Genomic DNA, 12,472 nt, shown 5'->3' on the forward strand with positions numbered 1-12,472 from the left:
TATGTTGTTTATATAACATTGTGTATTATGTGTGTGACATCACACACACACACACACACACACACACCCCTCCCTCACCTTCAAGAGAGCGAGCCCCTCGAGGACAGAAACCATGTTTTATTTATCTTTCTAATCTAGTGCTTTTCACAGTGCCAGGGACTGTAAATAAATGTTGCTGAATAAATAAAAGTTGAATTTTCTCAAGGCTAGTAGTAAAAATCCTTTTTGTTTTTCATGGATTACTTCTCTGGAGATAAAAGTGGTTTAAACTTACTAACCAAATAACACGCTATGAATTATGTAGGAACAAGTTACCATTACTCCAATACTTCAGAAAGGAAGCGTGAAGGAAAGAATATTTGTTATTTACTCAGTAATCCACATTTAGCCATTGAGAAATCAGTTGTTAGAAAATGGATATGCTAACTGGCAATGCTGTACTGTATTCCTTAGTTGATGTTGCTCACTTGAACGTCTCATATTCTCTGTATGTTCTAAAGTTTCTTTAGTACAGTATGCCTTGTACTGAGAAGGAATATCAATTCTGTGCAGTCAAGAAAGAACCTGCTTCTCCTTTCCCTTTTGTGTAATGGGCATCAGCATTATTATTCTCTTAGCTTTCCAGGTTTAACAGGGGACAATATGCTTTAGCGACTGTGAAAAACCATGAAGGATGCCCCTGCTTTTAGACAGTGTAGAAGCAAATGGCTATATTCTCTGTGCTCCATTTCCCCCTCTGTGAAAAAGAAAAGCATAATATTTAACAACATCACCAAGCTATTGTGAGGGTTAATTAGATTTAATGGGGGAAGGGAGGTGAGTTGATTACACACTATTCAAATTCAAAGAATCATTATTTTGTGTCTAAAAATAATCCTGATTTAGGAATAAAATTAATTTGGAAGCTCAGTCTTTGGTAATCATCTTCCCGTACTTAAAAAAAGCCATAGTTTTTAATCAAAATCCCATTCTAAATACAATCTAGTGAAGTACAAATGGAGATCTGTGAATTTCCATTCACTTTTCAAGTAATACAGTGCATGGTTCACTTTTTTTTTCCTTTCTTTTTTTGAGGATATATTATGTGTAGAAAAGTTAATTTTTTGTAATGGAGTAAACAAATCTAGTACATTAATTTTTTTTGTTTCACAAGAAACATTTGTGAAACACTTTAAATTGCATCTTTAAAGAATTCATAGAAAATGTTTTGTGACTGTAATAATTTTTCAGGTCATTTCTGATAAGTTCTATCTATCTATTTATTTCAAGAACTAGTCAGTCAAAGATCTTTGACCTGTGTTATAATCCCTGGACCTAATGAATGTTACCTTCCATGGGAAAGCAGATTTTACAGATGTGAGTAAGGATCTTGAGATGGAAGATGATTCCAGGCTATGTAATGGGGCCTGAGGTGCAATCACAAATGTCTTTGTAAAAGGAAGGCAGAAAGAGATTTCACTACAGAATGGAAGGATATAATGTGGTGACATGGGAAGCAGAGGGGGAAAGGTATGTGACGTGGGGCCATAAGCCAAGCACTGAGAATAGCCTTTGTAAGACAGAAAAAGCCAGGAATGGATTCTCCTCTGGAGCCTCCAGAAGGAATCAACTGCACTTGACACCTTGATTTAGCCCATAAGACTCCTTTTGAACTTCTGATCTCCAGAACTTTAAGAGAATAAATGTGTATTGTTTTAAGCCAAAAAGAGAGAGACAGAAGAAAGAAAAAGAAAACAAAAAGGTCTTCACTTGCCCTAAAATTAAAATAAAGAAAGAAAATCCCTGGATATTTATAGCTAAGATGAGAAAAAAAATCATCTAAATAGTAATCATCAAAATTAATGTAATAGATTAATTTACAATGAAAATCTTTCTAAGAAGTGGAAATTGGTACCTGAGAAAAATCTGAGTTATTGCTTAAATCTCACTAGAAAACTTACAATATCTTCAACAAAAGAGAAACATTCTTTAAAAATATAACAGTGGATAATCCTGGAAAATATGCCATATCTGTTAGAAGAAAAATGTTGTCTCAGTTTTTGATGAGTGAAGAGCTTTGGCTGAGAAGGCACTTTACTGCTTCTATTTAGAACTTTCCAAAGGAAAGGGAGACTATGTAATTCAGTTAGTAGAAATGTATTCTCTATTGAGAAGCAAAAATAATTCTCTTCTGTTTTAATACCACCCTATTAAGACTTCCCATAAGACTTACAAATTTTTATAACAGGCTATATACTCACCAAGCAAACTTCTGATTATTCATTCGATTACCCCGGACCCTTGATACTGGGGACGGATGTACCCTGCAGGTAGATGAGAATAATCCAGTCATTAAAAAAAGCACATTCCCGATTACAAATGAACAAATGAAAAAAAAAAAAAGAGCTGGTTTATATAAATGATCTCTTGCTTAATATAAAATGCCCCAGAACTTAATCACCTCTTAGTAAATGAACATAGTTAAATTCCTATGCATGCAAACCTGCAGTCTCTTTCCTTTGGTACCACTTTTAACATAACAATGGCTTGTCGCAATGTTCACTGTGAGGACCTCCAAAACAGGATCACCAGTTTTAATCCAATGACAGATTCATTCAGTCCAACAAAAAGTTACTGACTAGCTAATCCCTGCCAGGTTTAGAAGTGGGTAAAGTAATATAAGGTATGGTGTTTGCCTACAATGAGTCCCTTCTGCTACCTCTTCCCAGAAGTGATGCAGAGACAGTATGTACACAGACCAAGTCAACTATTGGATTTTAAGCCCTAAAAAGCAAGATAATGAAGGAGATCAGGATACACTATCCCAAAATATGCTATTTTGGCATACGAATTATTATCAGCAGAAACCAAGTAAGAAACAGTAGACATAGGAGGAACGCTCTACTTTCCCTTTATATGTGTAAAAAACAAGGACACGAATTACCCTTTTGTAAAGGAAACTTTCCTTTGTAAAGGTGCCCCCCTCCCTGGACTTCCAATACCAGGAAGAAGAGTGCAACACACAACTCTTTATACCAGATGTGGTACTGAGATAAGTCTGCATAAACAATCCTTATTTATCATTAGTTTCTCCCATCTGTTTCCTAGTCAATCCCCCCCTTTTCTTTTGACTAGTCACTTCTCCACAATTTATCACTCTTTGTTAAAATGGTATATAAGATCCAACTTTTACCACCCTTTTGAGTCACTCATCACAGAGCATTCCTGCAAGTATGCATGCTGCATGTGTAAACAGGTTTTTCTTCCCCTCCTTTGCTAATCTGCCTTTTGTCAGTTTATTTATTTAGACTTTTGTCAGTTTAATTGCAAGCCTCAGACACAGAAAGTGAAAAGATAGATGAAAAGGGTCTTGATTTTCATTTTTTTTTCCTCCCCCCACAGTAACTTCATCCAAATGTCCAGGAACAGAATCTGAGGCTGGGGGAAGAAGGAAGGGTTGACAGTTATTTCAAGGAGAAAGTTTTCTAGATGTGATGCTCTCTGCAGCTGGGTTTTGAGGAAGGTAGTCAATTCAAAAGCTGAGCTCAGCAATGGAGAAGTAAAAACTATATCGCCTTATAAATTTCCTGGGTTAGAGTCATCCACTGGAACAGCTTATATTTCCAAGAACTGCTGATATCTTCCAATCAGGAGCTAGCTGCTGAACCTCCAGCCCTTTGTGGGTCACTAACTGGCAACACAATAGGCCTTACTTCCTGCTTCCTTGTGGCCAACTTCCTGCTTTGTTCTATCTTTACTGGAATTAGTGAGAACTAGGCAGTGTTTCAGCTTGTGTTATCGTTATGTCCCACACATATTTCTTATTTATGGGAAGGAAAACAGAAATTTTAAACGGGCCTTTAAGTCTCATCAGAACCAATGGCTCCAAGGTTCATTAGAACTCAGTTCTCCATAGTTGTTTAGCAAGTGAAAATCATTTTAAAACAGATAGTACCATTCCAGCCCTGAAGAAGGGCCAAATGCAAACTTTCTGTAAATCCAGAGCCAGACTGCACTTTGCACTAGGAAGGCTTATTTCTTCCAACATCCCTTATTAACATTCTTTTCCTCACAGCGCTTCTCAATGGCTGCTGCAGCTGAGCTGCTCAGCACAGATTTTCTGCTCTGCATGGGGGAGGGGATGTTAATTATGCAGAAAGATGGAGAGAGGCCAGACAGCCCCTCTGGTGAACTGTCTCATTCAAGCACGGCCCACTTCCTGCTGTTTTGCAGCTACAAGGATCACCTGTTGGTCTTGGCATCTGGCCAAACTGGGGCCTAGCGGAAATGACAGACTCAGCTAGAAATGAAAGCCAGCTCCTATTCCGGCACCCCAAATTGGGGAGAGAGAAAAAGCAAGCAATAGAAACGCATAAGAATTATACAAAAGGTAGCGTGGCTCATTTTTTCTTCTCTTTTCTTATTTCTTTTAGTTGTTCTGCTTGGAATACAACCATCAAAACGGAATTATGAGCCAAAAAAATATCTCCCCAACTAAATCTCCTGATCCAAGGGACATACAGGAAGTCATCCTAACCTTCCCTACAGCCTCACTAGGCTGTCAGAGTCCTACTACCTATATAAAGTTCTAAGGAGTGACAGACTGAATGCTCACGATTCTTTAATTCACTCCACATCCTTTATATGTTTACATCCTTTATTCCTTTCTCCTTAACCTTCACATTTCCATTCATCATAATTCCACCAGGTGAAGCTTGATGATGGAAGTATTCTCTTATTGATGCTTCTCATTCCATCTATCAGTGGAGAAAAATGGGTCCATTTAACTTATAATTACAGTATTCTCCTGGTATTTGTATTTTTTCATTGATCTATAGATCAAATACTGTAAGTCAGTAATTTTCTATCATGGTTTAACAATCTAAAAGAATATATGTGGATATGAACAAATAATTACATGGTTTCTTAAATTAAAACGGTAAAACAAGAAAGCTTTCCCGCACCCTACTGAAAAGGAGTAAACTGACAACACGGATCATACTTCATTTGATAAAGTAGACCATAAAGGTCTGCATTTCAGCTATCCCCAAATTTTACTTCTTCAAAAGGATACGCAGGGTTTTTGTGAGCTCAGGCTACACTGTGGCACTTCTGGCCATCGCCTCCCTTCTTTCCACATATAGCAGCCAGGCAGGTAGCAAAGTCAAAACCCCAGTAGGAGAAACCACCACCTAATCTGCATGTCATGCATTATTCATGACCTCCTGATTCCTGCACCTGCATCTAGGCAGGAAGCTTGCAGGGAATGTTCATTATTCTTCTCTTAGCCTCACACAGGCTCGATTACTGCTAAGCCACTTTGTTCTGTAACTAAGGGTTTCAGGCCTTAGTACTAACCGCTGGATATGGAAAGAAAAAAAATCGCCAAGCTAAAGAAAAGAGCAATTTGGGTTGTTGTGCAACATGCACTGAATCCTACAATGTGCTCTTCTGAGACTGACAGTTAATGTCAGATGGAAATGCTCACATTTGGTGATTTACATTACATAGAAAAAAAGGAAGCCATACCATTAAGGCCATGTATACCAACTGTTCTATTTACATACACTTACTCATCTAAGGCAGACAGCATGTTTATAACTGTGCCCAACACAGGGCTTAATTTAGCTTCTCTGCTAAGCATGTGAGAACTTTTTAAATATCTTAATACAAAAATGGTTCTTCCTTCTTTGGATATAAGTTCCAAAGAATCTGACCCCCAAATCTTGTATTTTAATGACTAATATTTATAGTAAATCAAGAGGATACAATCGCTCTGTTCTTCCCAAAGGTTTTATGAACCTTCCTTAATGGCTGGTGGCTGGAAGTAGGATGTGAAACCCAAATACTCAAATTACTGATTACTAATGAACTGCTGGGGGAGGATACCATCTTTCTTTTCACTATTCCCACTACAGAAAAGCTATGCCAACTTAAATTCAATCTTATAGCCCCCAATCAAATTAGAAATGATGTGGTTAAGAGTACAAACTGTGGAAACAGCCTGCCTGGGATTGAATTCCAGCTCCACCATTTACCAAGAGAGTCATGTCATCTTAGGGCAAGTTACCTAACCTCTCTGGGCTTCAATTTTCTCATCTGTACAAATGGAGGCAGTAATGTCAGCCACCTCCAAGGGCTGTGAGAGTTAAATGAGTTAATAGTTGTAAAGTGTTCAGAACAGCTTGGTACTCAGGAAGCAGTCAATATATGTTGGCTATTATCACCAGCAGTGTTGATTGGATTGGAAAGGATGGAAGATGAACCTGGAATATCCAATTAATTCCAGAGGATTGAGACAACAAATGTGCTTTAGAGACCTGTAGTCTTAACTACCATGCTTATATGACTTCACTAAAGGCAAGGAAATAACAAAGAGAAATGAACCCATATAGAGTAATAAGAACCAACTACTGTGGTTTCTAAGGTATGGCTTACTCCCCGGCATCTAATTTTTCTGTTCTTTATTAGAAGATCTATCTTCTGTTTACTAAATTGCATCATAGTTCAGTTACGTCCCATTCAAGAACAAGTCAGTAATCACACCAATACACAATCATTCCATTTACTAACCCAACTATGTGCCAGATACCATACTAAGTACATCAGACACATTACCTTATTTTATCCTCATAATCTTATTATCCACATTTCTTTGAGAAAATAGCTTAGAAGAGTTAAGTAACTTGCCAGGGTGACATAGCTAGTGAACAGCAAAATTGGAACTCTAACAGTATGTCTGACTTGTCTTACTTCACATTATCATCCAATCCTATGAACTCATATATATTCCTCCTACACTACCCGAAAGGATGCAATAAAATGAATTAGTACCAGGGGTTTTAATGAGAGATTTTGCATGTATTGAAGGCCATTTGAATATCTTATAGTTTAAGTAAATGCAAAGTGAAAGCACTAGTTTTCCTGACCTAAATTTGGCACTGGACGAAATATTAAGCATGCAAGTGCTCACAAGAAAGTCACAGTAATGTAACTACTGACCTCCCTTTAACTGATTATGAAAATTTCTTAATTGTGTTGCTATTTAAATACATAATACACAACACATGTAAGTTTTAGATGGTATAATTAATTCTAACTATGCCCACTTCCTTGCTTCCCGTTTTTCCTAGAACCCAATTCAATCTAATTTCAAAGATGAAACCATCTTTGTCATGGGGATCAATGGCCTCCATGGTTTTTTTATTTTTATTTTTATTTTTATTTATTTATGATAGTCACACAGAGAGAGAGAGAGAGGCAAAGACACAGGCAGAGGGAGAAGCAGGCTCCATGCACCGGGAGCCCGACGTGGGATTCAACCCCGGGTCTCTAGGATCGCGCCCTGGGCCAAAGGCAGGCGCCAAACCGCTGCGCCACCCAGGGATCCCCCTCCATGTTTTCAAATCTAACAGTTAATTCTCAGTCCTCATCTCCTCAAACTCTCAGTACTAACTGATGTAGCAGATCATTCCATCCTGAAAAGCTTTCTTGGCTCAGCATCAGGGAAATTCTTCTGCCTTTCCTCCTCTTCCTTTTTTTATTATTTTTTATTTTTTTATTTTTAACCTTTATGTGAACCTTTCTCTTCTCATTCGTCTGGACCATAAATGTTGGCGTGGCCTGGGGATAACCACTGAAGGGATATCGTCCCTTCTATGGGCCTTATGTGCCATCCATATTATAACTCTCAAATTTCTATCTCCACCTAATCTCTAGATCTTCTCTGAAAACTAGACTCGGGTTTTGCAATCCCATCTTTTTCAAAACAAATTTTTTAAAGGTGTTTCTTTCCTTATCTTCCCAGACATAAAATGGCAGCATCATTCACCTAGTGGCAATGTTGGAATAATACTTGGGTCCCTTCATGCTCTCATTCCTCATATGTTCGAATGCCTACTTAATACTGAGAAAAATCAGAATAAACTATAAGTTCACAGACCAAGAAAATATTTTTTGTAGGTAATTACTCATCTAGCAAAAGTACAGATTTTCATTATCAAGATCATGGGCAGTTATAATGTACAAATATTTTCTACTCTTTAGTCCATTTTTACAATTTTATAATAAAATTATTAGCCCATATTTTCATCCATAAATTGTTTCATTTATTCAATATAATACACACTTTAACACCTTGGTTTACTACATTTGTAGAAGGACAGATTAATCTAGAAATAATTCCACAGTAATTTGTAAATATCAGAATTTTCCTGTGCACAATCACATGAGAGATAATTTTATTTTTATTTTATTTTTTAAAGATTTTATTTATTATTTATGAGAGATACAGAGAGAGGCAGAGACATATACAGAAGGAGAAGCAGGCTTCTGCAGGGAGCCCGACGTGGTACTTGGATCCCAGGACCCTGGGATCATGTCCTGAGTCGAAGGCAGACATTCAACCACTGAGACACCCAGGCATCTCGAGAGATAATTTTAAAGTAATTCTTGGTATTGCTTCCTTCTTATACATAGTCGTACTCAATACAAGTTCTCATGATTGCTCAGGTTAGTTTGGATATTTTATTCAACAATACATGCACTATACTTGACCAAATAAAAATGTATGATTCCAGCATTTAAATTAAGTGAGCCCTACTTATTCTCAGCTTTTATCAAGCTAGTGATTAGATGACCATTAGGAATGACATCTATTTTTTAAAGGTTCTTTTTTCCCTCTCATTATACTGTAGTCTCTCTCTCTCTTCTGCAAAGCCACTGATGTTATTTTTAGAAGAGCGGCTAACCTTAAACATCATACTGAATTAACATAATTTTTTTTTACTGTTTACTTACAACTGCATAAATTTTGTTAAAAATATAGTGTTTTGAAGGGAACAACATGTATTTCTGCTATATATCAACAGAATGAGGGATTCTAGAAAGAGACCATTTGGTTTGCACAATTACATCATATTAATTAATCCCAGCCTCATCGCTCAGCATCTCCAACTTGCTCTCTCTGTGTCAGTGACACTGAAGATTCTCTGCCTTCTTTTATTACCTGGTTAGCAGATGTTCAATTCTAAGAAGCCATCCCAATCTCCAGGTCTAGGTCAACTTGCAGTAAGTTCTCTCAGCACGTGTACTTAGCACATGGTAACTGAGGATGACACTTTTGTATGTTTAGTTTATTTTGTCTGTCTCTACAAATGGACAGTATGCTTTAAGGGGGACAAGGGAGCTTTTCTCTTTTTGCTTACTGCCCTATCTCCATTACCTGACACAAAATGGGCACTCAACAAATAATTACTGCCTGATTAGACCAGTTTCCCTACTAGACTATAACTTCTGGGATGGATGGCAATGGTCATGTCTAAGTCACCAATGCATCCTCAGAGCTCAGTATATAATTATTATTAGCAAATAAACGTGGGACTAAGGAGTTAGTAACTGGGGCAGTCAGCTGGAGAACACTAATATCAATCTTTCCTCTACTGCTCAGAGCCATATATGTATGCATCACTCACATCTTCAACCAACATTTATTGTATACCTACTACTTATTCATTAATTCAAATATTAATTGGACTTCTATTGTGTCAGACACCATTCTAAGTTCTTCAATACTGTGAACTGTGCTGGATGAGGGAATATTACATCTACACAAACATGATACGACCTAAGGGAGCGTACAATACAACCATGAGTTTGGACAATAAATGGCCAAGGTAGCAGATAAAAGGGGCATCTGAATTAATTGAGCTTTGGAGTAGACCTGGAAGTTATTACCCTAGGAAATATGGAGAGGCACTGAAGGATAGAAATGGCCAAGAGCAAAACTAAAACTTGTTCTGCGTGACTAGAGTAAAGGGTTTGGCAGGTCCATAGGGGTAGGAGATTTTGTAGTAATAGGGCTTGATCAGGGAAGATCTTGTGTACTTATGCTAAACAGTTAACGCAAAGAGTTAAAGGACAATGACCAAAGGTTTTTGAAGTCAGAACTGACACAATCAACTTTGTGTACTAGAAAAGTCACATTGGCAGGAGAGTGGTCTGAAGAGAATGCATCATTATGCAGGAAGAATCATTGGAGGTCTACTATACAAATGTTGCCAAAGCAGGATCTAAGATGGCAGCAGTGGGCAGAGAGGAGCAGGAATGGAGAAAGAGTAAGAGTAAGACAGATATATAATAAATTAGGTGTTATCCCTGGGACTTGGTGTAAATATGTACAAGATGTGGGGGACAAGGCAAAATAAGGGAACAATTTTTGGCTAACATCTAGAGTTGCGAATTGAGTGATCAGAGGAGCCAATATAAGGAATAAAGGTTATGTTTGGGGATTAATTTTAAGAAGAGAGCTGGAGATGTGGGCATCCTTACCAGGTAAATGGTCATTGAGGCCTGAATTTCATAGAGGCACAATTTAAGTGAGAAAAGCAGCAGACCATGGTCTGGACACCAGGAAACTCTACATCTTCTTCCATGACTTTTATTATTATTTTTAAAAGATTTATTTGAGAGAGTGCATGCATAGGGCAGGACAGAGGGAGAGGGAAAAGGAGGAGAGTAGAGACTGTGCTAAGCACAGAGCCCGATGCAGGGGATCGATCTCACAACCCTGAGATCATGACCTGCACGGAAATCAAGAGTCAACGCTTAACCAACTGAGCCAAATAGGAGCCCCTTTCTTGCATGACTTTAAACTTCTCTCCCTACTCATCCAGGGAAGGCCAGAGATCCCCACTTATTGACAGGAAGCTGGGAGCTTCATGACTCAACTTAGGCTCATAAGATCTCATAACCAATATTAAGAGAGGTAAAACATGATCTCTTCTCCCTTTCCCTTGATATGAGAAAAGCCAAAAATAATCTGTTTTCCCTTCAGTGTTGCCTTGGACAGTAAATGTCCCCAACATCAATTCTGTCAAGTAACCCAGAAAACACAGAGCCATCCCTGATTGAACTTCTCTCCTATTCTCAGGCCTGTCCACTACACTGCCTCCGTTCTACCCACTTTTCATTTCCATAGCCACTGACCTATTTTAACTCACACCTGTCTCTTAGCAGCACCACTCCCAAAATCTCTCCCAATCCATTTTCTGCATTAGAGCCACAGTGATATATTTAAAAAGCAAATCTGTTCTTCTCACACTGCTGTCCCTTTAGTGGCTTTTCATTGCTCTTGATATAGACCTAAATCTCAGCTTGGCCTACCTGCCAATGATCTGGCCCCCACTCACCTCTCCAGCTTCACTTTCCCACAATAACGCCCTTCCTCACACCCTACTCTCTGTGATCCAGTCACCCTGGCCTCCTTTTAGCTTCTCTCTCGGCTCAGTGCCTCCACATCTGTTGTTCCTTTTTTTTTTTTTTATGGTTTTATTTATTTAAGTCATCTCTATACCCAATATGGGGCTCAAACTCATGACCCCATGATCATGAATTGCATGCTCTTGGACTGAGCCGGGCAACTCAGGTGCCCCTGAGTTGTTCCTTTTACACAGTATCTCCCACACAGCTCTTGGGCAACTCAGGTGCCCCTGAGTTGTTCCTTTTACACAGTATCTCCCACACAGCTCCTTCACCTCCATAACTCTTCTTCATTGTCATCTCTTAGCTCAAATACCACTTTGCTTTTCTTGACTGGCCAAACTGGACCATGTCTCTATGTTACAGACTCCCAATATACCTGCCATTAGTCCTTCACAGTTCATATCAGGCTTATATACAGTTTATACAAGTGATTATTTGGTGGAGCGCTTCGGTGGCACAGTCAAGTAAGTGTCTGATTCTTGATTTAGGTTCAGGTCATTATCTCAGGGTCCTGAGATGGACCCCAGAGTTAGACTCTGTGCTCAGTGGGGAGTCTGCTTAAGACCCTCTCCCTCTGCACCTCCCCCTCCTCCTGTACCCATGTGTGCTCTCCCTGAAATAAATAAAATCTTTTTTTTTTTAAGTGATTATTAGACGAAAAGCAGCAACTATTTCTCCTTTGCTTTCCACTATATGCCCAGTAACAGGCCCTACATCGGGTATAAAGTAGGCATATGTTAAATATTGCTCTGTGAATAAAAGGGGATAATGGGAACTCATAATGGTAGCCTTTTTATTTTTCCTAAGATTTGTTCTTGCATTATCTGGAAAAATAAATAAGTAAATACACATAATAATTTAATATTTAGTGTTTATTATATTTACCCTTAATATATATTACAGATGAAGTACAAAAGTAGAAAGGACAGTGAGTGAAAAGTGATGTGGCCTGGGTGTCATCTGAAAGAAGCTTTGGCCCCTGCCAGGAGATGGGTTTTTTAGATCCACATTGGCCTGCGTCCAGTGCAGTGGGCACGCAGGACCCATCCTAGGCCAGGATGCCAAAGCAGACACGTCCCTCACTTCCTCACCTCTGGAGAAATCTGGGCAAGATTAGTGGACACGGTGAAGAGACTTGTGACATTCACCTGAAGTATTCAGTTTAGTGCTGATTAGATAAGAATTTCTTGGTTTGCATTAACGGTACTATCATTATGTAAGAAGGCAGCAA

General features: G+C 38.5%; 1 protein-coding gene across 11 annotated transcripts in view; it reads right to left on the reverse strand.

The window, feature by feature from the left end:
* The window catches only part of KLF12 (KLF transcription factor 12), a 578,512-nt gene that overhangs the window by 62,995 nt on the left and 503,045 nt on the right, over window positions 1–12,472 (reverse strand). For all 11 annotated transcript variants that reach the window (XM_072760694.1, XM_072760698.1, XM_072760697.1 and 8 more), the window contains one exon: window positions 2,241–2,303. In XM_072760694.1, the coding sequence (XP_072616795.1) occupies window positions 2,241–2,303 (63 nt within the window). The remainder of the gene's footprint in view (window positions 1–2,240; window positions 2,304–12,472) is intronic.

Source organism: Vulpes vulpes, chromosome 6, assembly GCF_048418805.1.
Source record: "Vulpes vulpes isolate BD-2025 chromosome 6, VulVul3, whole genome shotgun sequence".
Lineage (NCBI taxonomy): Eukaryota > Metazoa > Chordata > Mammalia > Carnivora > Canidae > Vulpes > Vulpes vulpes.